The sequence below is a fragment of the Blastomyces dermatitidis genome, assembly GCF_000003525.1.
Source record: "Blastomyces dermatitidis ER-3 genomic scaffold supercont1.8, whole genome shotgun sequence".
Lineage (NCBI taxonomy): Eukaryota > Fungi > Ascomycota > Eurotiomycetes > Onygenales > Ajellomycetaceae > Blastomyces > Blastomyces dermatitidis.
In genome coordinates, this window is record NW_025544781.1 from 1123509 (window position 1) to 1149296 (window position 25788).

The window sequence follows — 25788 nt, forward strand, 5'->3', positions numbered from 1 at the left end:
CAAAGTTGGTGTCTTTTGATTATATTAATAGTTAACTCTCATTTCCTAGGTCATTAAATGTATTTGACATCAACTTCGTCATTTCTATTTTTTTTCAAGATTGCTCTGGTTTTTTTATTTTTTGTTTTTTGTTTCCACAAGTTTTCTTCAAGGCTTTGAAGAAGAAACTATTATGTTCTGAAGAAACTATTGCCTTGCCATAATTTTATTGATGATAACATTGAGTTCCTTCTCAGTGAGTCAGTGATACATCTTTCTTACTGACCAACCTCCATTCCTGGTAGCAAAGCAGATCTTCTATTGAGCGCAGATGTCAATACTGTACATATAGTTATTTCAGCATTTCCAGATCTTAGCATTCTATCTTTACTTTTCTTCTTATTAAATTATCCCAGTACTCAACCAAACCCTCTGTTTCTCTTATTCTTGAGCCACCAATGGCTCCTATTATGCATGGGCTAAATGTCACGCCGCTTAGTTCTCTTAATATACGGAGTATATACTATATTTATATACATGCATTTATAACCATTTGTTCAGCCACACAATACACATCTCAGCTTGAACACCATGCTCTTGTCTCTCTCAGCTTTGTAGGCTGAGACACAATACCCCCCATTTCATTTCTTTCTTGGCTTCAATTCAGTGAAGAAATGTATCCCTATTCAAGACACAGAGCACTTGGCATTTCAGCAAAGCACATCTCTTCAATCCCCCAGTTTGCATTTTGATTTTCGGCAGATATATATAGTGAGTATTTGAGTATCAGAAACATTCATGCAATTGTCATGTGAATTCCCAGGTATATACTTTCCAAGAAGTTGAACCATTTGGTGCAAGGGTTAGGAGATAGATGAGGCAAGGGGGGGAAGAGTAGAGTTATCATCATAACTATATAATCCCCCTCCCTATCTATATCCCTTCAGCTGGCATCATAACAGTACATGTACTTTTCAGTGAAAATGTTGAATTTTCTTCGGAGGGGCCATCACCTCACATCTCGGATATCCTGATTGCATAAAAGAATGTTTGCCATTCTTTCATTCTTATCTCCGGGCCTTTTTCATACCAGAGTTGGGTTGGTACTGATACTTGTGCTATTCATTCCATCTATGGCCACTTTCAACGTCGGGCGTCGTCATTATAATCGAATCAAGAGGGTAGAGTCCGCTGGTTGGAGAAAATGTTTCAGATAACGGCCATTGTATGTATATTGCGGAATACGGATAGTCCCACACCTCTCAGTCAGATTGGATGGGGAATCAGTATCAAGGCTACAAGTGAGCCAATAGAGCAAGGTGATAGATAAAATAGTTACATAGTAATCAAAGAAATGTCAGTGTTGAAGATAGCCAATGTACCTCCGAGAGCAAGAATACGGGTAAAAGAGCTTTACCAAAGCCATATAGTTATCAAGCTCAAAAAGTGAACAAAACATATCCTTGAGAAGAAGCATTTTCGTTGGGACAGAAGCTCCTAAAGAAAAATCCCGTCCATTATTGATATTCTCCATTCCCGCCACGGCGCATGTATGTATGCTTGCTTTGGTTGGATGGTTTGACCAACTTCCCGCACCTGGGGTTATGCCTATGATAGGAGAGTATGACTATATGAGGGGTACAAAGGATAATATAGAGATTTGTGTCCGTATTCCAGTGATTCATATATCGTAGGAATGAATCGCCGGCCCCTATAATGACGGGCCAGCTCCAGCTAGATAGCAGTCTGCAACCCCTGCTCCTCCTCACGGCGCAATATGTGCAATGGGACGGAAGAAGCAAGGAAATATCACGTGTCACGTGACGGTTTTCATTCCGAAATATTTCTCAAACCTCAACCACGCCAAATTCAACCTCAGACTCGCAATGGGAGAATCGGCCGCCAACCTCACTACCTCTCTACTTATCTTCTAATTGGCATCCATGTACATATTTCGCATATAGAATTCAGATTTTTACCACCATGGAGACCCGCCATATTGCTCGGTCCATAAATCTCCTCTCCTCCTCTCGCCGCTCCATTCTCCAGAAATGCCCTCTCTCCCGCTCCTCGACCTCAATTGCCGCGTTTACAAGACCAATTAGCACCTCAGCACCCCTCAGTGCATCCGAACAATCCACTACTCCCTCTCAGCCAGCACCTGAAGGCGGATCCAATTCGCCGCCGCAACAATCCCAAAGGCAACCACAACTTGGACAAAACCAACCGGTCAAACCCTGGTCGCCAGGCAATATACCGAGGGGACCACCTGGAGGCCCAGCTTCCCGCAGCGCCACTAGCAGTAGTAGTAGCAATAATGATAGCCTCGCCCAAGTCACCGACATACTAAATAATTTCATCCCCCGCTCAAACCACCCGCGACAGGCTACCAACCCCTTCCAACCGCGCACGCCACAAGACGCAGCGATGTACAGACAGGTGCGCGATGCAGTGGGCCAGTCGCAAAAACTCCGGGTACCCACCGTCAACATGCGTCTGGGCCCTGAGCTGGGCCGCACCGTCGCCGTAGACCCGAAGGCAGGCGTTGATGTCGCAACGGCTTTCCAGATGATGGAGACGAGGGTTCGGCGGAATAAGGTCAAGACTATGATGATGAAGCAGCGGTTTCATGTTAGGAGGGGCCAGTTGAAGAAGCAGTTGAGGAGGGAGAGGTGGCAGAAGCTGTTCAAGATGTCGTTCCAGCATACGGTTGCGAGATGTGAGAAGTTGAGGAAGCAGGGGTGGTGATTGGTTTTGGGATTGGGGAATGGTGTTTTATGTCCTGGGGAGAGAGGGCCACGACCCACTAGAATGATAGAGATGGGTGGTGTTTTTGCTTCTTTCTTGCTTCTGAGAATTCATGGGTTTATATTGGGTTTTGTGGAGAGTAGGATAAGGTGGAATTAGAGGGATCTCAGATAGATGTGTGTAAGGATACTTTCTGATGTATTAGTACTATTTGAACTTCAATTGCAACTATTTTGTGTAATTTCATCGTGTATATAAGAAATATTTTGTTTTTAAAGACTAAATTCAAATATCGCTGTTATTTGAGATTTGTTTTATACACACTATTAATTGTTATATAATGATTAATTGTAGTAAGTGAATTTTACAATTATTTTTCACAGTAATAAATTTCTATACAAATATAATCCGTGAATAATAACGGTGTAACTACGAAGTATTGGCGCGCGCCTAAATTAAATAAGCTCTGGGCGATCAACATCGTCTCAGATGTATCTGTCCAATCCACCTGCAGCAATTCCTCGAGCACTGGCATGATGAAACTGGCTGCAGATCAAGTTGGGCTACAGGTGGAATTCCACGATGAGCACTGTCGGGAGTTCGGAGGTAATATACATGCCTCCTCGATGCTCCCACCGTTCTCCGGCTTTAATCCCACTACCACAGTGTACAACAACAATTAACCCGACGTCAATCTGATATACGGCTCTCATCATCGGCGCTGATCACGAACACCCCAACTTGTGGTTTGAGTTTGACGCAAACACGGGAAGATAATGAGTCCAGATCTGAAATTGCGAAAGAAAAATTATGATCTTTTTTGACTGATGCTAGATTTTCGGCCAAAAATAGTTTCAGTGTCGCGAGAGGGATGGGTCTAGATGCATTCTCACAAAACTACTCTGATCCAGTCGACATGACCCACAAATCAATCCCTTTTTCTATGGGCGGCAAGGACAAGCAAGGAGCGAGCTTTTGAAAATAGCCTTCTGGTCAGGAACGTGTTAATGCATGACACCAAGCAGTTTTCTAGAGAGGCACTGAGCTGGTAAATAACCTGATGTGTTTTGCCCCACTCGCGCACTGCTGGGATGCAAAAAGGGAATTTCACTCTCTCTGCCACCCATCAAAGCATCTGAGGGCTGTAAATATCTTAAATTGAAGGTTTACTGGCTTCCTATACGTCCAACATCAGCTACAACGAAAATTACAGATCGCCCTTCTATTCCCGAGAATCTCACCGAATTGCCTGGCACCTCAAAGCTTGGAATGTTATAACTGAACACAAGATCAGTTTAGGTGATGAAATAATCCTCGAAACAGCGGATCTGGAAGCCCTTCCATTACCAGATGTGAACTTACTAGATATGCACTCCGTTTTGCAGCGTCTCCTGGCATTGAGTGGATCCGCTGAGCCCTCTGACGACCACCACAATGATGATGATGATGATGATGATCATGAGTGAGGAGAATCTGTCAACATCAGAGCCTCATAAGTTGCTGAAGATGAATATCCCGGGGCAAAACAGCTGAATTTCCGGTCGGTCTTGGATATCTGCTCTTTAACGTGCACTTACTTTGACGTGCACTTAAGCTCTGGTTGAATGATAGAGAATGTTGACCAAAGGTTGAAAGCATGCTGATATTGCTGTCTGTTATAGCTATTATGTCTTAAAATTTTTTACATTCCCAGATTGCAATCAACTGCGCTAGGTATGTGTTTTCTTTATTTGTTACAATGCAGTCTCGGGATGTATGCAAAAGCGAAATAGGATAATTATATTCCCAGGCATTTGGCGTTGTTTGTGATGCAGCTAAGACACTCTCATGACATATGGACTCTGTGCTGCTGCAGGGGCTAGCATGAATACCACCCTCTATAGTTGGATGAGTATTCTTTTCTCTATACAGTGTTGCTGCATGTGAGCTTGTTATAATGCATAGGGTATTCAGATCCAACGCCTTGAACTGCTGAGTACTATCTCAATAGTTACAGTGTAACAATCTAAGAACTAAAACTGGCTTTGAAGCCAGTTGCATTCATCTGTTAGCTCATTCATTATATAGGCGATAAAATAAATGAAAAATCTTGTTGATATATTGATTATTAGAGATTTCTAGCTAGCTAGCAGGCTGGCTGCCCACTCTCTATGTATACCTCTGTCTATATTACAAACCTCAGGGGTTTGCTCTGTTCATCTTTGCAGTGCCTAAGCCACTGTATCCGCTAAAATGAATTCTGGGTGGTACATGTACTGGTAACTCTCAGTTGAACCATAATAAGATTATAGAATTCAAGCTGTGTTTGCCCCTTGTAGAAAGAATATTACAAAATTAAAATGTATAGCATCGAATATTGTACAGTCCCTCTATGCCTCGATACTGAATATTTCCATTTTGTCACTCATCAGATGCAAAAGCTGAAAATGGCTAAGGTCTATAGTATATAGATTTTGAAAATCTAATGTTCTCAAATAACATATCCAAAAAGAAAAGGAAAGAGAAGAGAAGAGAAGAGAAGAGAAGAAAAGAAAAGAAAATAGAAGGACAATTCATTGCTTACATATGTAACTCAATCTTTCTTCCCGACGGAATACCCTCCATACCCCCCATAGCCACCTCCATTCCCATTCCCGTTCAACCCTAGTCCATACCCATTAATCCTACCCTTATCCCCTCCAAAACTCATTACCCCGGTCCCGCCGATGCCAGCACCAAACCCACTAAAAAATGGCCTGTGTCCCAAAATCCCATCCCCCTTATAAACACCCACCACCCTCCTTCTATGCCTCACCCTCTCCACAACCACAGCCAACCCCATCCCAACCCCGACCCAAAAGCAAATAGTCATCAACCGGAAAAACAGCCCAACACGGGGCCCATATCCAAACACTTTCTTCGACTTCCACTTTGCCTTGTCCGACTGAACTAGCCCAAGCACATCGCCGCTGGAAACCCACCCAACCCGAAACGTGAACACAAGCGGCTCGCCGCGGATGACCTTCGCGCCCCCCTCCGCTGCCCAGGGCCGCATCAACATCTCCCTCTCCTTCTTGCGTTTCTTCAATGCCGCCGCTTCGTTGTTGCCGGGGTCGCCGTCATTGTCATTGAAATTGTCATCAGCAGTAGCGGATATAACCATCGGCACCGAGTATGCCGATGCGGCCACAATCTGTCCCTGCGGGAGCGTCAATTTATTCATCTCCTTGTTATTGTTCTTCATATTATGATCGCTTTTCTTCCCCTTCTTTTTATCCTTCTTCGACTTCTTCCATTTTTTCGAGTAGGACTCAGGGTTAGTGGATAATCGCGCAGACTGGTGCATGAGCACATTCATGTCTGTCCATATATGGAGATGGGACAGCTGCAGGGTCCCCTGCAGCGCGATTGTCAGGGGTGTAAAGGGCGGTTGCGAAGCTGATGAGGATATGTCATTAGTCGTAGAGCCGTCATGTGTTTCTTCGCCGCTGCTGTCACCGTCGCGGTCATTCTCATGGCTGCTGCTGCTGCTGCTACTACTAGCAGAGGAGGTGAGGAGCGGGAAGGTAGGTATGCGACATGTTAATGGAACGTCAGAGTGGACGTAGTATTCAAGTAGGTGGTAGAGGGTGTCGGAGAGAGAGTGGATGGTGCAGGTTATTGTTTCGGAGATGCCGTAGCGGAAAGAAAGCGGGGCGGAGGTTTCGTTGCATGTTGGGAAGGGGATGTATTGGAGTTTTCCGGCCGGGTCGGTGATCTAGATGAGAGCGTTAGCGGTACGTTATTGGGCGAAAATATGTCTATTTTACCCCATGCGGCGGGGAAGTGGAATAGTAATGACCGGTTATATCTGATCGAGGTGTTTTGTAGGTTCAGACATACATGTTCGCCAGTCTCTCTACAATAACGAATTAGTCTAAACGAATACCCCCAAATCTGGCCCAACCCAGCCCGTGCACATTTAACCTAATATAAAAAGAAAAGAACAAGAAAGAAAAAAGACTCACATATCCCTATTCAGACAACTAACCGGCACACTTTGGCCATGGGCATAGCCTGGTAGAATCGATTTAGCCGCCGCAAACCCGCCGCTGTTTACGAGCACCACATTGATCACCAGGAACAAGGGAAGGATATATTTGCGGCAAAGGGAGGAAATGCCCGGCGGCTGCGACGACATTATAGATACATGTGCCCGGGAGCGGATAAGAGTTTTCGGCGAGTGGGAAACTGAAGAAGTAGAATTGAATTGTAGGTCCTGAATTATGGAGATGTGTAAACAATTGTCCCTGCGCCCAGGAAGCGCTACTATTGCGTTGATTGGCTGCAAATGCGCGCGGGGATTTTGTGGAACCTGGATCCTGGAATCTTTCAGGGCGGGACCGGGGAACTTTCCAAGGGAGCGTATGGCTTGTCTGCAAATAAGCATATATATATATATAGTTAGTTATATGTATCCTTTGGCCCTCCAATAATTATGGACCTATCACGAAAAGGAAACATTGAACCCCCATCCACGCTAGGTTTGGCAAAAGGAAAACTACAAAAGAAGAAATAAAAGCTTGCTTTATTATTTACTGTCTTAACACACAAAATATACCCGGACTTTTGGGATTTTCCTCATCGTGATCGTTGTCATCGCTTCATAAACTCTCATCCGTCACAGATATCACGCCGGTTTACATTCCATGAGCTCCCACGGTGACACTTCTTGCCTGTCCCTCCTCTTATCTACAGAAGCGAAGCCTTCTTCTTATACGCAGCGATCAAGCCGCTAGTGGAACCATCATGGCCCGCTCCCGCACCGGGAGTCTCCAGCTCCTTCTGAATCTTCTTCGCCAGAACTTTTCCCAGCTCCACACCCCACTGATCAAACGAGTTGACGTTCCACACCGCACCCTCTGTGAAAGTGACATGCTCATAATAAGCGATGAGTGCACCAAGGGTGCCGGGTGTGATCTTCTGCGCGAGGATCGAAGTCGTTGGTCTGTTCCCCAGGAACGTCTTGTGTGGCACGAGATTCTCCGCGGCGCCTTCCGCCTTGACTTCTTCGGGTGTTTTGCCGACCATCAGGGCTTCAGCTTGGGCGAGGAAGTTAGATGCAAGCATGGTCTGGTGCTTGCCACCCTCGACGGGGTTATGTGACTGTGCTGCGAGGATAAAGTCGGTGGGAATGAGCTTTGTGCCCTGGTGTAGGAGCTGGTAGAAGCTGTGCTGGGCGTTGGTGGCAGGTTCGCCGAATAGGATGGGCCCAGTGGTGTACTTCACATAGTCTCCGCTGCGGGTGATGGCTTTGCCATTGCTTTCCATGGAGAGCTGTTGAAGGTAGGCGGGGAAGCGGTGCAGGTATTGATCGAATGGGGAAACGAGATGAGTCTGGGACCCGAAGAAGTCGCTGTACCAGACACTTAGCAGTGCTCCGATAACGGGGATATTCTTCTCTAGGGGTGTTTCGCGGAAATGTTTATCCATGGCATGAGCGCCTGCGAGGAACTCGTGGAAGTTATCGAAGCCAATGTAGAGAGCAATGGACAGCCCAATTGCGCTCCAGACAGAATACCGGCCTCCAACCCATGATTCGAAGCCGAACATGTTCTTCTTATCGATACCAAATTTCGTAACTTCGGCTTCATTCGTGGAGAGCGCGACGAAATGTTTAGCAATATGAGCGGTGTCTTGTGCGGTTTTCAGGAACCAGGCTTTGGCGGTATTAGCATTGGTGATTGTTTCCGCTGTGGTGAACGTCTTTGAAGCGATTAGGAAGAGAGTGGTCTCTGGGTCAGAGTTCCTCAAGGCTTCAGCGGCATGGGTGCCATCGATGTTTGAGACGAAATGGATTGTCAGATTCCGATCAGCATATGGCTTCAAGGCTTCCGTTACCATGACAGGGCCACTGTAGGAGCGTTAGCATCACACCTTATTATGCGGTGGTTTCCAATCAACTGTGAGAACTGTGTATTGAAGACACTTACAGATCCGACCCTCCAATCCCAATATTGATAATGGTGTTGATTTTCTTTCCTGTATAACCCTTCCACTCCCCGCTCCTCACCTGCTCAGAGAACTCCTTCATGTGGTCCAGGACGGAGTTGACACCTTCCACTACACTCTTCCCATTGACCTGCATGGGTTCATTCGTCACATTGCGTAGAGCAACGTGGTACACCGCCCGATTCTCAGTGAAGTTGATGGGCTCGCCCTTGAACATCTGGTCACGAAGGGCCTCCACGCCGGCCTCCTTGGCCAGGTTTATCAGCAGGTTGAAGGTCTCATCTGCGATAAGATTTTTGGAGTAGTCGAAGAGAATTTCGGACTTGTCTGCGGCGTTGTTGAAGGTGTAGGAGAACTTCTGGAAGCGGTCGGCATCCTTTTGGAAGAGGTCTTTTAGAGAAATATTGCGGCCTGTAGTATTGTAATGCTCCTGCAGAGCTTTCCACGCATTGAGATTGCTGGCCTCTGAAAAGCTAGCCATTGCTGATTGGATGGAACCTGGTAAAGCGGAAAGGGGAGGTTGCTATTTGGCGGGGTATGGCCAAGGGCGTTGATTGAAGGTAAGCCGCTTCAAAGCGATTCAATTGCGTTAAGGACGTAAGAGTGAGCAAAGATAATCTACTCAGAGTATTTCAATTGTGCAGGTCTGCTCCTGGCTGCGCTGGGTGGACAGAGATGGTTGAGGTTGAGGTGTTGAGAAAGAGCGAAGAATTGGACAGGTGGGGGGGTTAAGCCGCGAATCTTATAGTTGCGCGAATGATGCCATGGTGGGGCTTGGCATACTGTGCTCCGTAAGTACCTTCTGGTCTCCAGTCTGGACAGTCTGTCCGGAATATCGAAATACTACAATAACTAGACGTAATCAAGCAACCCTGGCTTCCCGGAGTGATCCTCTTTAGAATATAAGACGTTCTTGTTCCAATAATCGCTGATGCAGGACGATTAATAACAATGACCAACTAGCCGCCGACTTCCCTTCCATCCATGTCTGGGAACAAAGTTCTGTGACATTGCTGTCCGAATACAAGTAGCCGCGCTGTATCATCCCCTATGCGGCTGTTGTTTCGATTCTTACCCTGTATTACCATTATTTGCAAGTTGAATCCTTTGTCGTCTGGAAGGGTGGGCGACGAGGAAGGATAAAATTTTTGCTAGTCGCTCAAGGGACAGGATGTTCTAGAACTCCGCTTGCCAGAAGGGGCGGTTGGGTATCAGATCGCTTGTCCACCGCATCACAGCCTGGAATGACAGGTAGACAGAGTGAGGGTTTTCGTCAGAGAGTAACCCAATGGATAGTTATGGATATGGGCCAGTTGGGCCGGTTGGGGAGTGGTCGGAATGGGAAAAATGAACAGAGTGTCCCACCATCCCACCATATACAACCCACTTACTTCTACGGTGTCGTAATAATAAGGCTATTTGTCTACAGGACGTTGGGTATATAGGAATAGTGCATGAATTTGTCAACGCGCTTTCGCTCTCTTGAAATCTTCAACATCTTTCAATCCCTGCCCTTTTGCCAACTTCAAACAGCAAATATGCCCCAGCATTGTGAGTTATATAAAATAAACTCCTCATGCGTCTTGGCTCGTCTTGGGTAGGGCAGGAGGCAATGTCGAGTCTTCGGAAGGGGGGGAATGAAAACAAGAAGCCAACTCGATTAAATTAACCCGGGAGTTGTGGGAATTATGTGTCTCGATACGCGTATCCTGGGGTGCACTCACTAATGGTAGTGAGTTGCGCTTGGCACGGTTAGTGGACAGCCTGAGACAAGTCCGCTTCGTCCAAAAAAAAGAGAGGAAAAAAGAAGATAGTATAATAAGCTTAAAGGTCGGGTTATAATTCTGTGAATCTACGAATTGTTTGGTTGTTTTTATTTTTATTTTTATTTTGTATTTTTTGATAAAAAAGTCATGGGATCTATATCCCCTTCCCAAACAGACGCAAAGGGCAAGACCCCCGGTGCCTCAAGTAACATCGAAGTGGTACCTCCAGCTACACAGAAGGAGGTTTACAATCGCCATGCAAACCATCAGAGCAACAAAGAGCTGTCATCCTCAAGCAAAACCGGAGTTGTCCCTGACAGCACTCAAAAGGAAGTCTTCCACAACAACCACCCAGACAGCGCGCAGAAGGAAGTCTCCGTAGACCCAAACGGCGCCTCAGGCAACATCGAGATAGCCAACAACAAGCCAGCAGCATACCTCAAATTCCAAGTCGAGAAATCTAGTGCGCTTGGCCTGATCCTGCCGCAAAACCTCCAGCTCACGATCCACAATGTAACCAACGGCGCCTACTTCCCCACCTTCATCACGACGGATATGCACTGGGAAGATATCCTATCCGTGCTCCCGCCGCAATTTAGTATGTATCCAGTATCGAACACAGGCGTCGCAGAGAAAGCTACAGGTCGGATTGTGAATTTTTGCCCCAGGGGATGGCAGGGATTCACTGGAATGAAGGCTCGTCTTGATCTTGTCGAGAATGGCAATGCAGGGCTGCCACCGCAGAGATGGACAATTAGCCGCAGCGGGTGGACCAGGCATTATAAGATGGAGGAAGAGTTACCCGCTAAATCAGCGCCAAATTCTCCGAACCCGACACAGTTTATGTGGAAAGGCTCCATGGATATCCTGGGTCGATTGGATGATACGGCGCCGCGGTGCAGGGGGAATTTGAAGCTGGAGACGCAAGATGGGAACACGCTTCTGGCTGCGTGGAAGCAACGGCGGGATGATCGTAGAATGGGGTCGTTTACGATATTTGAGGCTGCGAAGGACCTGATTTCCTTTGAGCTTATTGTTGGATCGGGTATTGCTGTTGTGATGGCAGAGCGCGCCTCAGGGGTTAATTTCCTCGGTGGACTTGGGAAGTAGTTTTTCTTATCATTTGATCTCCATTCCTTTAGCAGTTTGTTTCTCGCTTCAACTCTTGAATGTTATTCCTTTTTCCTTTTTCTTTTCATTGCTGTCGCCTCTGGGTGACAAAGTGATGTTCATTCATCTTCGTAACAATTTCATAACCAATGACTGAAATACCAAACGGACGTTGGGTCTCTTATTTATTTTCTCCTGTGTTTGATCGATTTAATCTAGTCTGCCTGTCAAATATCAGTTGAGGAAAATCTGTCGACATACCAAGAAGTGCCCCCCACCCGACCTCGTTATGTAAGCAGACCCTGTGCCAACACCTGATGTAGGATAGTTGAAGGTTGTATTGATAGATCTTGTAGGCTACTGGGGCAAAAGAGCTTGAGGAGAACTTGAAGCCGAAAAGCCGCTTTGGGAGGGGCGGGGGGGGGCGGAGGGCACGTCATCGTTCCATCCACACACGATCGGCCTGTGGCAGGGCAAATGCTTTGTAGTTACATTGACCACCGGATTAGAAGGGGGCTCAGTCTGGAGCGAACCTACAGGAGGGAGCCTTTTTTTCCCCCTCCCATCCCTGCAGGTCCCTCAGCCCCAACGAATGACTGGAGAACGGGTTTCCACCGTGAGCAAATCAACTCTTGTGGATGATGCTCGCGTTTGATCCGAGATTCGAAGGTGATGTGAAGACCCCTTTCCTAAGGTGAGTTTAATGCAGCTTTGTCGTTCGTTTGAACGAGACTTCTAAAGGCCTGACCTTTTTGCTTGTGGGGCTATTTATCACTTGGGTGCTAGCTTGCTGCTTGCGCGGGTTTTCGGCCCGACATGCTTTTTTTATAACCCGTGAGCTTTGTGATATCATAGGTTCTATGAACGGTGTGCGCTAAAATATAGCTATTCAGATATTCAAGTAGTATTTAAAAATATAATATAACAACTTCCCACTGGTGAGCCCGCAGCGGCTAAACTATATGTAAGCTAGAATCGAAAGGAGTGACAGAATCCAGCACAGTCAAGAATATTCATGCAAACGAAATGCCTGGAGCGAGAGAGGTACATGAATCATCATATATAAAGTTCAAGGAACTTTACTTCAGCGGGAAATAACCTCTCGGTACATATTCAAAAACAGCACAGCCCTGATTATTGACCATGTATCAGGGGAACAGGACATGTACTCATATGATGCTAGTGGTTTACAACGCATTTTGCATGAAACTGAGGAATCCCAGCACAGCGGCGGCGCCAGTGGCTACCTTGAGCGAATTAGCACCGCCATCGTACGGTGGAGTCTCGGATGGCATATTTGGGCTCCCGCCAGTTGGATGAGCAGTGTAGCTAGGTTCAGGTTGAGAGAGAGTTGGGTATGGCGGGGTGTCAGTCTCGGTGGGAAGGTCGGTGGGAGTCTCGGTGGGATAGTCGGTGGGAGCATCGCAGTGGTCGTCAGGGGGAGTCTCGGTGGGATACTCGGTGGGAGTCTCGGTAGGAGTCTCAGTGGGATACTCGGTGGGAGTCTCGGTAGGAGTCTCAGTGGGATACTCGGTGGGAGTCTCGGTAGGAGTCTCAGTGGGATACTCGGTGGGAGTCTCGGTGGGAGTCTCGGTGGGAGTCTCGGTGGGATACTCGGTTGGAGTTGCAGGGGGAATGTCCGTGGGCAGATTACTCTTAGTCAATTTCCCAAGACAGGCTTCGGGCCCTTCGCTCTAAAGAAGACACGTTAATTAGATAATTTTCATGGGCATATTTTTTTTCTGATTGCGGCGTGAGTGAATGCGCTGAAACGAGCAAACTTACATCTGGGCAGCAGCGGCCGTTAGTGAGGCAGCTGGAACCACTTGGGCAGACATCTGGGCAGAACAGGTTAGCTGATATTTTCGCTGGCGATATGTACTTCGTAGTGAGAGATGACATGCATCCATCGCAGCAGGAGTGTCCAAGATTGGGGTTAAAGCAAGATTGGCTTGTTCCACACTGAAGATAGCCGTCTCCAAATGCTTCTTTGCAGGTGTCGCCAGAACCCTTGCGCCCTTCAGGCTCAAAGGATCCTCCACTTTGGCGGACTCTTAGGGCGTTGAGGTTATCAACAGGAGAAGCGATGCGAGTCCATGTGTTGGTAGCGACAGCGCTGGTCGCAAGCAAAGCGGCAGCGGCGAAAAATTGAGCGCGCATTGTCAGTTGTGTTGAACGACAAAATGACTAATATAGCGTTTCTCTCCGGCCCTTGAAGGGAGTCAATAATTATTTACAATTGATGCTTTAACGAAGGACTGGATATAAATATATCCTATGATGGAAGACAAAAACGAGCGGTACAGGATGGAAACTGTATGGAAAGTAATGGGCGGAGAGGAGGTAAATGGAACAAGGGAAACAAGTGCGAGCCTCTCCAATATAAAAGACTTTTTTACCCAGTCTTTGCATGGAATGGCGCGGAACAACACCCAGGGAAGGGTGTAACTAATCTGACAGCTGACAGGCCCACAGGCAGGGATTCGTGAAGGCTCACGTCCCTTCGCGCCTTGGGCTGAACTTAATAATTTTCATAGTTAATTTTGTGGTTTCCTGCTAAGCTCTTGAGTGCGGGATGACATGGTGGGGATATTGCTGGCAGTTGGGTCGGGCCCCTAGCGGGTCACGATGGCAAAGGCTTCTTATTGAAATCCTACGGAAAATATGATAGCTAGATGCTTCGACCCAATGAGGGTTGCCATGCCGCGAGAGCGAACTCAGGATCAATAATAGATTCTAGAGACCTACTCGAATCCAGAAGTTAGACATGTATGGACTTTATGCGATAAGTCTGGCTGTGGTTGCCCTGGAGCAAACCAGCTGATGAATTTTCCGACTCAAACTGGGGGTGCTCGCGCCCAATTAACCCTTAGGGCAACGGATGCAATTTCCCGGCGCAGAGGAGAGACATAATGTTGACAATAAACCAATCAGGTCAGCTCGTGGTAATCTCACCACATAAAAAGGGCGGCGGCGTGTCTTATCCCTACAGGATGATGTCGTTATAGCGCTGGGATTCGATTGGCTGACCGAAAATGGGAATGGAACCTTCATGGCGTACGCTGCTCAGGCAGATCAGTTGATGGGATGGGGCCCGATCGCACTGACCAGATTAGCGCATAACATGCTTGGCTTTGAGAGCCTTCATTTTTTGGAGCAGGGTGGCATTCCATTCAGGTTTTGTCCACAATTTAATCCCTATGTGCTGTCCATGTGGGATATCCGCGTAATAATACAGAGTAACCGTCCACGGGTTGTCAGATTGACGTTCGTTGCATCGTTGGTCAGCGTGAAATTTGCCTCAAGTGAGCTTGGAATATTAATGCCTTGACTAGCGTTTCCCAGCAGAAATCGGGCTTCATTTGTTTGCAAACGGCTCAGTGTTTCGAACCTCAAATTTAGCGCTTTGGCCGGAAACATATGAGCGGCCTGCAATCGAAATTTCGGATATTTCTCTTTCGCCATTGACAGTACGGCTCGGAATAAGTAGACAAGCCTTTTATAAATACCACTGAAGGCCGCCGTGACCCGTTATTCGTCCGTAGTTACCATCGTCTTGGAAAAATCCGATTGTCAAAGTAGTGCTCGAGAAATTATCAGAGTCCACGTTGCCCCAGCGAGGCCAGCAAGTGTATATAGCCTAGATAGGCGTTCGTGTTCAAGACGAAGATATCAAAATGAAATGTGAACAGTAGACATTGGTTGTTCATTCATTGTCGTCGGTACACAGTTGGCTAGATATACTGCGATCTGGGTTGGCCGACAACAGATAATTCATATATTTCGATCAATTCTAAAAGACATACCACTATTCTTGTTCATCACAGGGTCTTGTCCATGCTGGTGGAAATGTTCGTCCCTTCGCAATGATTCCGTGCCTAACCACAGACTTGGGAGGGAGGTTGGATTTCCGTCGAAGTAGGTGTTAATCTATGTAAGGACTGTCCACATGTTCGGCCCAACTTGTAGAATGAGCGTTTTGTTTCGAGCATTTAAATACTCTGTACCCCATATGGAGAATAAGAAATATGCGATCGCCACCGCAGAAACCTGGGTGTTCTTGACTCAAACAGAAGGCTACTAGAGCCACTTTTTAGAAAGTAGTAAGTCGATCAATGGGTTAATATATTATTTCACAAATCCAGATTAACAGCAGAGCAAGCTATTCCATAAGGTTGATATGAAGCAATGGAACAAGCTCGACGTTGCCGGTTGCGTTCTGGCGATACTCCATGATCACGTGATGCGAATCCCAGCCCAGGCCAACGAGAACCTTGGAAAAAAAGAAAGCAACAACCGAAGAAGAATGAAATCAACGCTTCACCAAGGGGATCACGCATCTCTGTACTGTACATTGCTGTCGACCTACCTGAAACCTCTATTGACTCTTTCTGTGTAGCCTTTGCGGTTTCCCAAAGCTATTTTTACTGCATATCCAACCCTCAGAATCGCAGCGTCTTTTTAGACTTGACTTGCGCCCTTGAGAAGCTATCAGTCGGCGCTGCAAACCACTTCAGCACAAAATGTACAACCCATACCAATGTAAGTCTTTTCCTGGCACGCTGATTTCTCTTTTTGGAGCTTCACAGATTCCAAGCGATGCTAATAACTTTTTTATTTTCAGCACAAACCCCTTTCGGTAGACCACCGGAGTTTACTGCATTCCCAGGAGGCCCCCCCGGCATGCGTATGATAACACCGCCCCCTTATACCGCACATATATACTGATATTAAATCTAGCACCTCCTCCCGGATTGTCAGCCCCTGGGACTGGCCCTCCACCTGCCATGCAACAATCGAATACCCAGCAACCTGGCCGACCAGGTGGATTCCCTCCGAACTTTCAACCCCCCGCAAATATGCCCAATATTAACTTCTCCGCTCCTGTTATCCGCCTTGGCACCTCTGGCGCATCGAAATCAGCTACTCCTATGGAAAGCGGCCGGGAACGTGGAGGAGAGACTGGTGGGAGACGTGGTGGCCAGGGCCATCATTCGTTGGAATCGCAGCGCCAGAATTTACGAGACGCGATGTTACAACTACAACCGCCTACGAAAGAAGAGGTTGTGCGGACTATATTTGTTGGTGGCATAACGGAGGGAGTCAGCAGCGATGAAGATATAGAACGGATACTTCGAACTACGGGGAATTTGAAGCGTTGGATCCGTGCTACGGATGCGGATGAGAAGCCATGCACGTTTGGTTTTGCAGAGTATGAGGACCCTGAGAGTTTAAGCACGGCAGTAGAAGTGCTAAAGGATATTGAAGTACCTGTGAAAAAACCGACTCCAGTGAAAGAGGACGGGGAGGACGGGGACGAGGTTGAGAAGAGCAAGCTACTGGTATGCATTTGATACTACTTGTATTGACATTACAGTGTGCTAACTGATAATAGGTGGTTTTCGATGATAGCTCTCTCAAGTACCTCGAACAATTTGAGTCGACTACCCAGCGAGACCCTGAAGCTGAGCAAGCACGGTTAGATGGGGCTAAAGCGGCTCTGGCCAAAGTCCTCTCCGAGCTTGCCAGCCCGCCAGCCCCTGCTAAAGCGGATGAGCCTTCAAAAGTGGTGGACGGCGAGGGCGATACCCCAATGAAAGATGCAGATGGACAGAAAGACGGGAGCCCTGCTGAAGTTGTTACGATTCCTATTAACGTTGAGGATGAGTTGTCAGATATTCCTGCGGAAATGAGAGAAACTGTCGCAAAAGAAATTGCCGCGTTCCGTGAAAGAAGCAATCGCCGCGACCTTGAAAGACTGAAGAGAGAAGAAGAACTCGAATCTCTAGAGCGAGCTAGAGCCAGTGGATCTAGACCAAGCAGATTAGCTTCACCGCCCCCAACGGCACCAAGTGGCCCTGCTGGAGGTGCAAATGGCATCCCTCTGGGGCCGAGGGACAGGGGTGTTCCAAATGCTCCTTCGGCTCCAAAGGGGTTTGGCCATCAGATCCCAAGGGACTACCAGAAGGGGGTGTCGTTCGTGAACGGAAGCGGGATAAATGGTGCTAATGAAGACGAGGATACCGACGCAAGCGATGAAGAGCTTGAAAGAAGGCGGAAGGATAAGAAAGCCATTGAAGCGGAGAAGCAGTACTTAGATCAAGAAAGGAGATGGCTGAATCGGGAGCGGAGCAGAACAGCAGCAGTGGAGCGAGAAAAAAATCGGGACAAGGAAGAAGATATCCGACTACAGGAGGAAAAGCAAATCATGGCTAAACGCCTGCGAGAATGGAACGACGACGTCGAAGCTAGCCGAAAACTCGAGGAGTACTACGCTGACCGTGGAGTCTGGATACGGAATAGGGCGGCATTTAGAAACAGAGAGATCAACATGGATGAAGCCGATCGTGCTGCAGAGGAACGCGAGAATGCCCGGACTCAACAACAACGAGAACAAGCTCGCGGCATGGCGGACGACTTCCTTGCCCGGCAAGCTGAGGAGTTGGAGTCCCGGACCCAAGCACCAAGAGAGCCACAACGCTTTAAATTGTCTCTGGGTGCAGCAGCACAGAGAGCCCAGGCTACGGCGCGGAGAACAGTGGCGGAAGTCGAGGGTCTTCTTGAAGATGAGGAGGACACGGGAGCCGCCACGAGGCGTCCACTTACTTCTATTAAGTTTGACACTGCGGCTGAGTCGGCCGGTCTTACGGACGAAGAGCGCGCACAGGCGGCAAGACAACTTGCTGCAGATATTCCATCGGACAAAGAAGGCCTTTGGAACTGGGAGGTTAACTGGGAGTTTGTGGATGAGTCTGTGCGGGGCGAACAGCTCAAGCCATTCGTCGAGAAGAAAATTATGGAGTATCTTGGTGTCCAAGAGCAGATGCTGGTCGACGTGGTTGAGGAACATATCCGGAAACGGGGACATCCTCAGGAGTTAGTCGAGCTGTTGGAAGAGGTGAGACCCCGTCCTTTTCCTAATCCCCTCTTTTGCTTTTCAAGCCCCTCTATTTACCGAGTTTCACACGATTGTCATCTTGTTACATCATGTCTTGCAATACTAATGATTATGATTTTACCATTCAGGCTCTGGACGAGGAGGCGGAGATTCTAGTTAAGAAACTCTGGCGCATGATTATCTTCTTCTCAGAAAGCGAGAAAAGAGGTCTCTCCGGCTAAAATATAAATGTAACTATATGTATACATTTCCATAGGAGAGAAATGATGACTTCCACTTAGTTCATTCGGCGGGGTTCATTCGGATGCAGTGCAGTCTATTTAACCCGGTTTGGTTTTATGTGAGATTCCCTTAAAAATCGTTCATCATCTATTAATGATTCATAGTTATTCGCCCTCTCCCTGGCTTTTATTTTTAATTTGTAAACTAGCTGAAAATGGATGCTTTAGCATTTCCTTTTGACGCATGAAATAGTATTCAACCATTAGTCTGTTCTCTGCTCACGAGTCTTTCAGGAGTTTATTACCTTCTCGTTCGTTTGATACATGGGGCACTACCCCTTACCTAAGGGGCCATTTTTCTCCCCTCATATGATGTGGTTTCGAAAAAGAAACCACTACAAGTCAGTGAAATGGAATCGAGGCCTCTCAATCTTGGTAATGTGGCTCAGTATCACGAGCATGATCTAACCAGGTATATGTGAATTCGATACATAATTGAAATCATAAAGCAAAATGGAATGCCCTTCGATCCTGGTCCTGCTTTACCTTCTTTTAATAGGTACATGTACATACATTACATCAGCCCGCAACCACCCGGAAATTGGGGGTTGATCAATCTCGCGAAATATATAACCTTTCCTTCATCGTCAAGGGATCGCACGATGCTGTCTACACCAACATCGGTGAACCCCCTAGAATCTTTACTTAGCGCATGAATGACATTCAGTAGGTCGTTCTGGCTCCTGATGGACACCCAATCAGCATATTTTCATCATGACGGGCCATCCATATATTGGACTTTGCACTGCTGCGGCGCTTTGTGCAGCGATACCAAGGAGCACAAGGGAGAAAAATTAAAAAATTAAAAAAAGGCGATGCTGAAGCTTCATGATGATGGGTATATATAATACAGGAAGTACCGTCCAATTGAAGAAGCACATTCCGCAGTTGAGGGTAGTCCTTCTCGGTCCTATATCCAAGTTTCCCTCAACATCAGAACTTGGGTAGTCTTGAGAAATAAAATTGGCCCCCGAAAGCAGACAAGATACAGGATTTATCAAGCGCGAATGTCAACTTCTTGTCGAGGATAGACTCTGAAGGAACGAAAACCTCCCATCTGACTGTTAAGGACGGCAAAATCGAAAATTGAACGGCCAATCAATGACTTCCTACCACCTTTCGTCATTGCTTGATCTTGAACTACTCCTGTTCATGACCGCACGGCTTACCTCGCCAGATAAGGAATGCCATTCAATTTTTTTTTTATTTTTATTTTTATTTTTAATTAAAACAACGCGTCTTTAGGATACAGGTCATAATCAGATACATTGCGTCCCTTCCCCCGGGGCTCCACTACTCACCATGGGACTGGCCTGAGAAGATCCTGGACAATCTCAATCGGAGCTCAGGTCTCAAATAGAATGTTGGCTCATGGCCAGTGAAAGGCGGTCGTAGTAGTATCTGGTTCTATATCAGATGAATCTGAAAGCTACATGCATCTACCCGCAGATTCTTATGCGTACGGTTGGTACATGGCCATGTACATGTACGACGTTGGAAGTACTTCAAGAATCCAGCTTCTCTCAAGACCCTTGAACTCTTATTATCTGGCACTTTTTTGTTGCTCACTGGGCGACGTGCCGGATTGTATTTAGCAATTAATTCTTTTATTGAACAACCTGACCTTATTATATATTGGATTTTGCTTCTCTCCTTACCCCCAGGGGCTTCTTCCAACGATCAACAAGGTTAGAAAGAGGGGGAAGCAGATGTGATGTTAAAAGATTATACGGAAATTTATATCTTCTGTCCCCCACTGGTTTCACAACGCATAACGTAGTAATTATACTTCTCTGTACACCCGGTAGTCGCCGTTTTTGATGCATAAATCTTGTTCTGGCCTGCTTGATGGCCCGTATGACGCGACATTCCGTCCCCAACCCCCATCCATAGGGCCGGAATATACTTCCTATAAACGCAATTCACAAAACGATGCTTCACCATAAGAGGATACCGTTTTGGTCCCACCACCCCTTGTCAACAATGCAGAAGCCGAGGGTTGCAGAACGAACTATGCCGTGGGTCAATTGCACAGCTGGAATTGAAAGAAAGGATGAAGGTGGTGGTATTGGTACCCAACCTATGTACATCGTTGAGGAAGTATATGGAAGTAGGGGCTGTGTTAGCTCCCTTGACGCCTCCAGCCAGTGATGATCTAAGTGTTATGCTTTTGAGGGAATTTGGGAGGAGGAGGGAGGTCTACTTTTTTGGTCCTTGCTGGTGATGATTTAGTAAATGTATGTCTTTGTTGAGGGATGGGAATTGGTCGCCTTAGACTGCTGAAGCTGGGGCGGGGGTCTGTAGTTGGGGATCTAAAATAATTGAACGCATCAAAGTGGTAAGGAAGGAAATGAAGATGAAGCAGTTGCGTTTGGCATAGTCAGGGTGTGTTTTTGATATGATCGAAAGTCAGAGAGCAAAAAATGCGAGCCTAAATATAGAGAAAGGGGGAGCAGATATAAAAGTAGCACTGCCTATCGATATATGTCATTTAATAGTAACATGAGGAATTAAGGGCAATGTGCCACCGTGGGTGTAAATTCAGATCTCAGGCGCTCAGATGATCTTCATCAGACAATAGGAAAGACATAGAAGTACATGTATGTACATGTACATACATACTGTACGGAGTGGATGGTAGAGAAAATACGACGGGCACTCGGGTAGTGACAAAAAATCAAGGAGGTCACTGCATTGCAGTGTAATAGCCAGCGGAAAACGTAGATCCAGTAGTCTTTGATATCAAAAATAATACATAACTAGTCACCGGATTGCCACAGGATAGGACAGGACTTCTAAAGCCTCAATTCTCATGATTCGTGGATCTGAACACTGCGAAAAGTTGGAAAGTCCCGCCGCCATCCATCGAGAGTTTTTCTTCATGATAGAACCAAATCTTTTACATAGAAATGGAAATCGGAAAGCAGGTAAAATAAAAATAAAAAATAGGAAAACCAATACGAGTATATTAACAAAGAAGCAGGGCAAAGTTAAAAAACAACGGGGATATCTACAGCTTGGCAATCATCGTATTTCCCTTTTGCAGCCATTTTACAGCATCCCCGACAAGTTCGTCGACAATAGCCTTGGCGGGCTTCTTCTCGTTGACCACAGCAGCAACCTTACCCATCAGGTAGGGGCGGGCATTCTCAATCATGTCATCATCAGCATCGTCAGGGAGGTTCTCAAAGTCGTGCTCGACAGGGATGATGCCCTTGCTAGTAAGCTCCTTAATTTCCTCAGCGCGGTTCTCTTCCCAGTTTTGGATATAGGCGTTGTTGCGGACGCGGAGGGGTCGGCCCTGTAGATAGAAAGTATTAGCAATTTTGGAAGCTGGGAAAATGTTACTGTGCAAAAATACACCAGGGAAAAGAAAGGCACGGCTAGGATCAGGCTTAGCCGGGGGGAAGAGCATACGGTGAAAATGACGGTGCGGATATTATCATCAAAGCCAGACGTGCGGACGGCCTCCTGGTGAGGCTCGGGAGCACCAGCCTCATCTGCAAGGATGAAACGGGTACCAACCCAGACGGCGGAAGCGCCCAACATCAGAGCTGAGGCAACAGACTGGCCGTTGAAGATACCACCGGCAGCAATGCACTGTACTGGTTTCTTGGTGAAGGGGCTAATGTGTTGGGCGCACAGCTTGGAAACGGTGGGAATAAGGATGGAAGTGGGGACGTCTCCGGTGTGGCCACCACCCTCACCACCCTGGGCGCAAATCAAGTCCGCACCAACGTCGATGGCCTTCTGGACGTGCTTGGGATGGCCAATCATGTTCATGTAGAGAATTCCATTGGCGTGGAGCTTCTCGACAACCGCCTTTGGTGGGACGCCGATGGCGCACACAAAGAGGCGCGTGCCGCTCTCGATGATGATATCGATCAGCTCATCGAGCTTGCCCTTGGTGTAATCATAGCTATATTTGGGTTGCTTGTGTTAGTTATGTTTAGTATGTGTATGTGTCCCGGGGGCCACGTGAGGCTGAAACACATGGGAATTACATACTTCGTCTTGCGCGCATTTCCTCCAACCTGAGGAAGCAAGAGATCAACACCGAAAGGAGCGTTCTTATCATGCAAGTAACTCTTCAGCTCAGCGATCTGCTCCCGCAACATATCCGGAGTGTAGCCAACGCCTCCGATAACACCGAGACCTCCAGCATTTGTAACGGCAGCAGCGAGTTTAGGGCCGGCAGCAACGTTCATACCAGCCAAAAGGACAGGGTGCTTGATCCCTAGAAGATCGGTGGCCGTCGTGCGGAGTTGTTCTACAGCAAATTCAAAAAACAGCAAAATTAGCAAAAACGTCGCTTTCGTACCATGTTTGGGACTTGATTTTCGGCGGAAAGCCGAAGCATGTGCTTTTCGGGGACTCACGAGGAGAAGCCATTTTGTCTGATTCGGGGAGGGAGTTTGAGAGAACCAAGTAAGTTTTATGGATAAAATAAAAAATATACAAGGATCGTACAGAGGATTTCTGGAGTTAGGTACGGAATAGAGAAGGACGAAGGAGAGAAGCAAGGGCGCGGATATTTATTTCAGCTGCTAATAGAGAGTAGATGGCGAAAGTTGGAGATGCCTCGGCAGAAGTGGCAGCGGTGGGTGGTGCTTGTCGGCTCGAAGACTAAAGCAAGCGTGGAGTGTCGCCTTTCCTCCCCTATGTCCGGCACTTTCGGTTGAATTAACCATATCAATCTGTACCCGAGATACCGTTCTCCGCATCAGGAGACTGAATCCAAATGGACTAGCTATCCTCAGAGGAATCAATAATAAGTAAACATGGCAACGGGGGGGTTGGAGATGCCGTTTCGATCTTGCCGAACAATACCCATACATACAGCAGCAGCTCATAACCGCGACCGTGTGGGGAACTCCTCCCAATTTGCCCCATGCGCGTATCAAGGCTGTATCTGGTAGTTAGTATTGATACCACTAAACCAAATATAGGATGGTGTTGCTGTGCCGAGACTCTGCTTATATAATGATCTAGAATTTGATCATGTGACTTTCCAGGACGCATTTGTCTCGGCACGGATTATCCAGATTTCCGACGGCTGAGACAAAAAGGCAATTATCGAACAGCCCTAGTCAGGGCCCAAGGACTCGTGGGTCGCTCAGCCAGCGCATTAGTTACCCCCAGCAGACTACGGAGTACTCTACTACTGCACTCACTCCCCCTGCCAACATGTGTTTGCCTCAATTCGACGTAAGCGCCGCGCCCATTCTTCTCGGGTACTGTGAATCATCCTACCCTACCATGTCTGAGGCGCAAGCCAGGCGGAGGCAGCCGGCAGCTGCAAGCTTCCAGTGCGGGCGTCTAGACTATGATTGCTCACGGCCCGCCTGGCCCGATACGATCCATTCCCCTCATGGTTTGCGAGGGCTGCTTGGCTCAAGCGGGGAACTCTTGGCTCTAGGCCAGCCGGGGCCAGGGCTATCACGTGGTCACCATACTCAAGGAAAATCCATGGATGTGGTTGGGCTGAGAAAAACACTGTGAAGATCAACTGCACCCTCCATTTTCCCACCTATCCTAATATCTGACAAATAAAATCTTACTGCGGAGTTACAGTCTTCTCATTGGCTGAACAAATGAGATATGGCGAATCCGCCGATTGAGAGCCGCCCACAAATGTCAAACGATGTATTTTGTGTGTGGTGTGTGCGCAGCGCTCGCGATGCCCAACCTACCACTTGCCCCAATTGGTTCAATTTCAAGAGCTCACAGCCTCACAGGATAGCCGACACAATACCACACCTCACAGCTCTCCAGGGTTCCAAACAATTCTCAGCTACAATGTGCGGTGCTAGAGGGAAAAGAGCGGGTCCTCGCTCAGCAAGCTCCATACCAGTGATATCACTCTCATCTCATTATTACAGATTTCCCTCCGTTTGCCTGCTCGTAAGCCTCTCATCCATGAGCGAACGCACCTGTGAGCATGGGATAGCTTGTTCGACAAGGATCGAACTCCAAAACCAAATCCCGATTTCCTTCCGCCTGGATCAGTTTTTGGCTCTTGTTCTGAGATTTTGTGTCTTTTTATTCGTTCATTCGCTTATCTCGCCCCTTCCGCTAACATTCCCTGCCACCAGCAGCGCACAATGTCAGTGTTGTGTTCATCAAGCTCAAATTGAAAGTTTTAAATAAATCCTCGTGAACGGGTGTCCGATGTAATCTAACACGGTAGCATGTCAAACGCAAAGCCTCCTAGTCACACATCAATAACCGTGTATGACCTGTGCGACTCGAAACGGTTTTTTCTATGAGACTTTCAGGTGACATTTACCATTTTTTGGTCACTATGAAACTCTTTAACACGGCAGAAAGGAGTCATCAACAAGTAGAACCATATTTTTTGGTCCTTAATAATGAAAGTGGCCGAAAATGGTTCAATAAATGAGGACGATCGGAATCGGTATTGTTGCCATTTTTTGGGAGGGAGGTAAAATAAAGAAAGAACAGTCCACCAGAGCAGGAGGGCACGCAGCAGTTGACTGGGGGTGCACATCGATTCCTTTAATGAGCTCTTATATCCATAGCAAGAAAAAGTCTATCGATGGTCGGTCTGTCATTTGAACAAAGGGCTCTCCTTTTTTGATCGAGATGACGTTACATAGTTTCCCGCTCAATCGGGATCACAGCAGAACCCACAAAGTTTTTCTTTATGGATTCTTTCATCTTTTTATGTAGAGCCCTCTTAATTTTATTTTTGTCCCCCTTTTCTTTGAGAATTCCCGCTCCAGGTTTCAGAACCAGACTATTCTTGATGCTCTCGTGCCGCTCTCGTGTCTCCTACTGACGAAATATGTTATAGGAATATGAATCTGTTCATCACATTTACAGATACCCCTTATAAGCTCCGCCTTCGTCACCCCAACTGACCTACCTTTGCCGCATCTGATACATCAATTTTTGCCCTTCTCTTTAATTAATTCTCCTATTTATGCATCTTTATTCAGCGACGGACAAAAAGTTAAAAATAAAATAAAACAGGGACGTGCGTTGTTCGGGAATTAAGTTGTTCTGTGGTGGT

The 25788-nt window shown here is 47.0% G+C and overlaps 8 protein-coding genes across 10 annotated transcripts; 4 read left to right on the forward strand and 4 right to left on the reverse strand.

The window, feature by feature from the left end:
• Window positions 1-1806: 1806 nt before the first annotated feature.
• On the forward strand, window positions 1807-3102 carry BDCG_07166 (uncharacterized protein). Its single transcript, XM_045422943.1, has one exon. It carries the CDS (start codon window positions 1963-1965, stop codon window positions 2725-2727), a length of 765 nt encoding a protein of 254 aa, XP_045278459.1. The 5' UTR covers window positions 1807-1962; the 3' UTR covers window positions 2728-3102.
• A 2197-nt stretch (window positions 3103-5299) lies between these two features.
• Window positions 5300-6886, reverse strand: BDCG_07167 (uncharacterized protein; the record flags this gene model as incomplete). The annotated part of the gene is made up of 3 exons (XM_045422944.1): window positions 5300-6463; window positions 6589-6672; window positions 6737-6886. 3 exons carry the CDS (start codon window positions 6884-6886, stop codon window positions 5300-5302), a joined length of 1398 nt encoding a protein of 465 aa, XP_045278460.1.
• A 551-nt stretch (window positions 6887-7437) lies between these two features.
• On the reverse strand, window positions 7438-9178 carry BDCG_07168 (glucose-6-phosphate isomerase; the record flags this gene model as incomplete). Its single annotated transcript, XM_045422945.1, has 2 exons — window positions 7438-8599; window positions 8679-9178. The coding sequence occupies 2 exons, from the start codon at window positions 9176-9178 to the stop codon at window positions 7438-7440; spliced, it is 1662 nt and encodes a 553-aa protein (XP_045278461.1).
• A 340-nt stretch (window positions 9179-9518) lies between these two features.
• On the forward strand, window positions 9519-11971 carry BDCG_07169 (uncharacterized protein). Its single transcript, XM_045422946.1, has one exon. The coding sequence runs from the start codon at window positions 10611-10613 to the stop codon at window positions 11571-11573; it is 963 nt and encodes a 320-aa protein (XP_045278462.1). The 5' UTR covers window positions 9519-10610; the 3' UTR covers window positions 11574-11971.
• On the reverse strand, window positions 10512-13733 carry BDCG_07170 (the record flags this gene model as incomplete). Of its 2 annotated transcripts, none has more annotated exons than XM_045422948.1 (4): window positions 10512-11768; window positions 11835-13267; window positions 13359-13411; window positions 13478-13733. In XM_045422948.1, 3 exons carry the CDS (start codon window positions 13731-13733, stop codon window positions 12761-12763), a joined length of 816 nt encoding a protein of 271 aa, XP_045282018.1. In that variant the 3' UTR covers window positions 10512-11768; window positions 11835-12760. The 2 variants fall into 2 exon arrangements, with proteins under 2 accessions (XP_045282018.1, XP_045278463.1); XM_045422947.1 differs by having other exon boundaries at window positions 10512-11195; window positions 11266-11768; window positions 13359-13733.
• A 1843-nt stretch (window positions 13734-15576) lies between these two features.
• Window positions 15577-21285, forward strand: BDCG_07171. 2 transcript variants are annotated; one of them, XM_045422950.1, is made up of 7 exons: window positions 15813-16115; window positions 16198-16260; window positions 16314-16785; window positions 16842-16915; window positions 16969-18471; window positions 18600-18811; window positions 18987-20392. In XM_045422950.1, the coding sequence occupies exons 3-6, from the start codon at window positions 16749-16751 to the stop codon at window positions 18690-18692; spliced, it is 1707 nt and encodes a 568-aa protein (XP_045282020.1). In that variant the 5' UTR covers window positions 15813-16115; window positions 16198-16260; window positions 16314-16748; the 3' UTR covers window positions 18693-18811; window positions 18987-20392. The 2 variants fall into 2 exon arrangements, with proteins under 2 accessions (XP_045282019.1, XP_045282020.1); XM_045422949.1 differs by adding an exon at window positions 15577-15676 and having other exon boundaries at window positions 15736-16115; window positions 16314-16915; window positions 18600-21285.
• Window positions 20141-24037, reverse strand: BDCG_07172 (oxidoreductase). Its single transcript, XM_045422951.1, has 4 exons — window positions 23132-24037; window positions 22761-23022; window positions 22170-22671; window positions 20141-22053 (listed from the first exon to the last, which is right to left on the reverse strand). The coding sequence occupies exons 1-4, from the start codon at window positions 23142-23144 to the stop codon at window positions 21763-21765; spliced, it is 1068 nt and encodes a 355-aa protein (XP_045278464.1). The 5' UTR covers window positions 23145-24037; the 3' UTR covers window positions 20141-21762.
• BDCG_07173 (uncharacterized protein) lies at window positions 23869-24254 on the forward strand (the record flags this gene model as incomplete). Its single annotated transcript, XM_045422952.1, has 1 exon — window positions 23869-24254. The coding sequence occupies exon 1, from the start codon at window positions 23940-23942 to the stop codon at window positions 24252-24254; it is 315 nt and encodes a 104-aa protein (XP_045278465.1). The 5' UTR covers window positions 23869-23939.
• Between the last annotated feature and the right edge of the window lie 1534 nt (window positions 24255-25788).

What these genes read in the sequence shown, in the direction of transcription:
- BDCG_07166 (XM_045422943.1), top strand. Translation starts at nt 1,963, where the DNA reads ATGGAGACCCGCCATATTGCTCGGTCCATAAATCTCCTCTCCTCCTCT.
- BDCG_07169 (XM_045422946.1), top strand. Translation starts at nt 10,611, where the DNA reads ATGGGATCTATATCCCCTTCCCAAACAGACGCAAAGGGCAAGACCCCC.
- BDCG_07171 (XM_045422949.1), top strand. An exon ending in AGGAGGCCCCCCCGGCATGC is followed by an intron (nt 16,261 to 16,313) that starts GTATGATAACAC and finishes TATTAAATCTAG; the next exon opens with CACCTCCTCCCGGATTGTCA. An exon ending in TAGTCGAGCTGTTGGAAGAG is followed by an intron (nt 18,472 to 18,599) that starts GTGAGACCCCGT and finishes TTTACCATTCAG; the next exon opens with GCTCTGGACGAGGAGGCGGA.
- BDCG_07172 (XM_045422951.1), bottom strand. An exon ending in GGAAATGCGCGCAAGACGAA is followed by an intron (nt 22,672 to 22,760) that starts GTATGTAATTCC and finishes ACCCAAATATAG; the next exon opens with CTATGATTACACCAAGGGCA. An exon ending in TCCGCACCGTCATTTTCACC is followed by an intron (nt 22,054 to 22,169) that starts GTATGCTCTTCC and finishes TTCTATCTACAG; the next exon opens with GGCCGACCCCTCCGCGTCCG.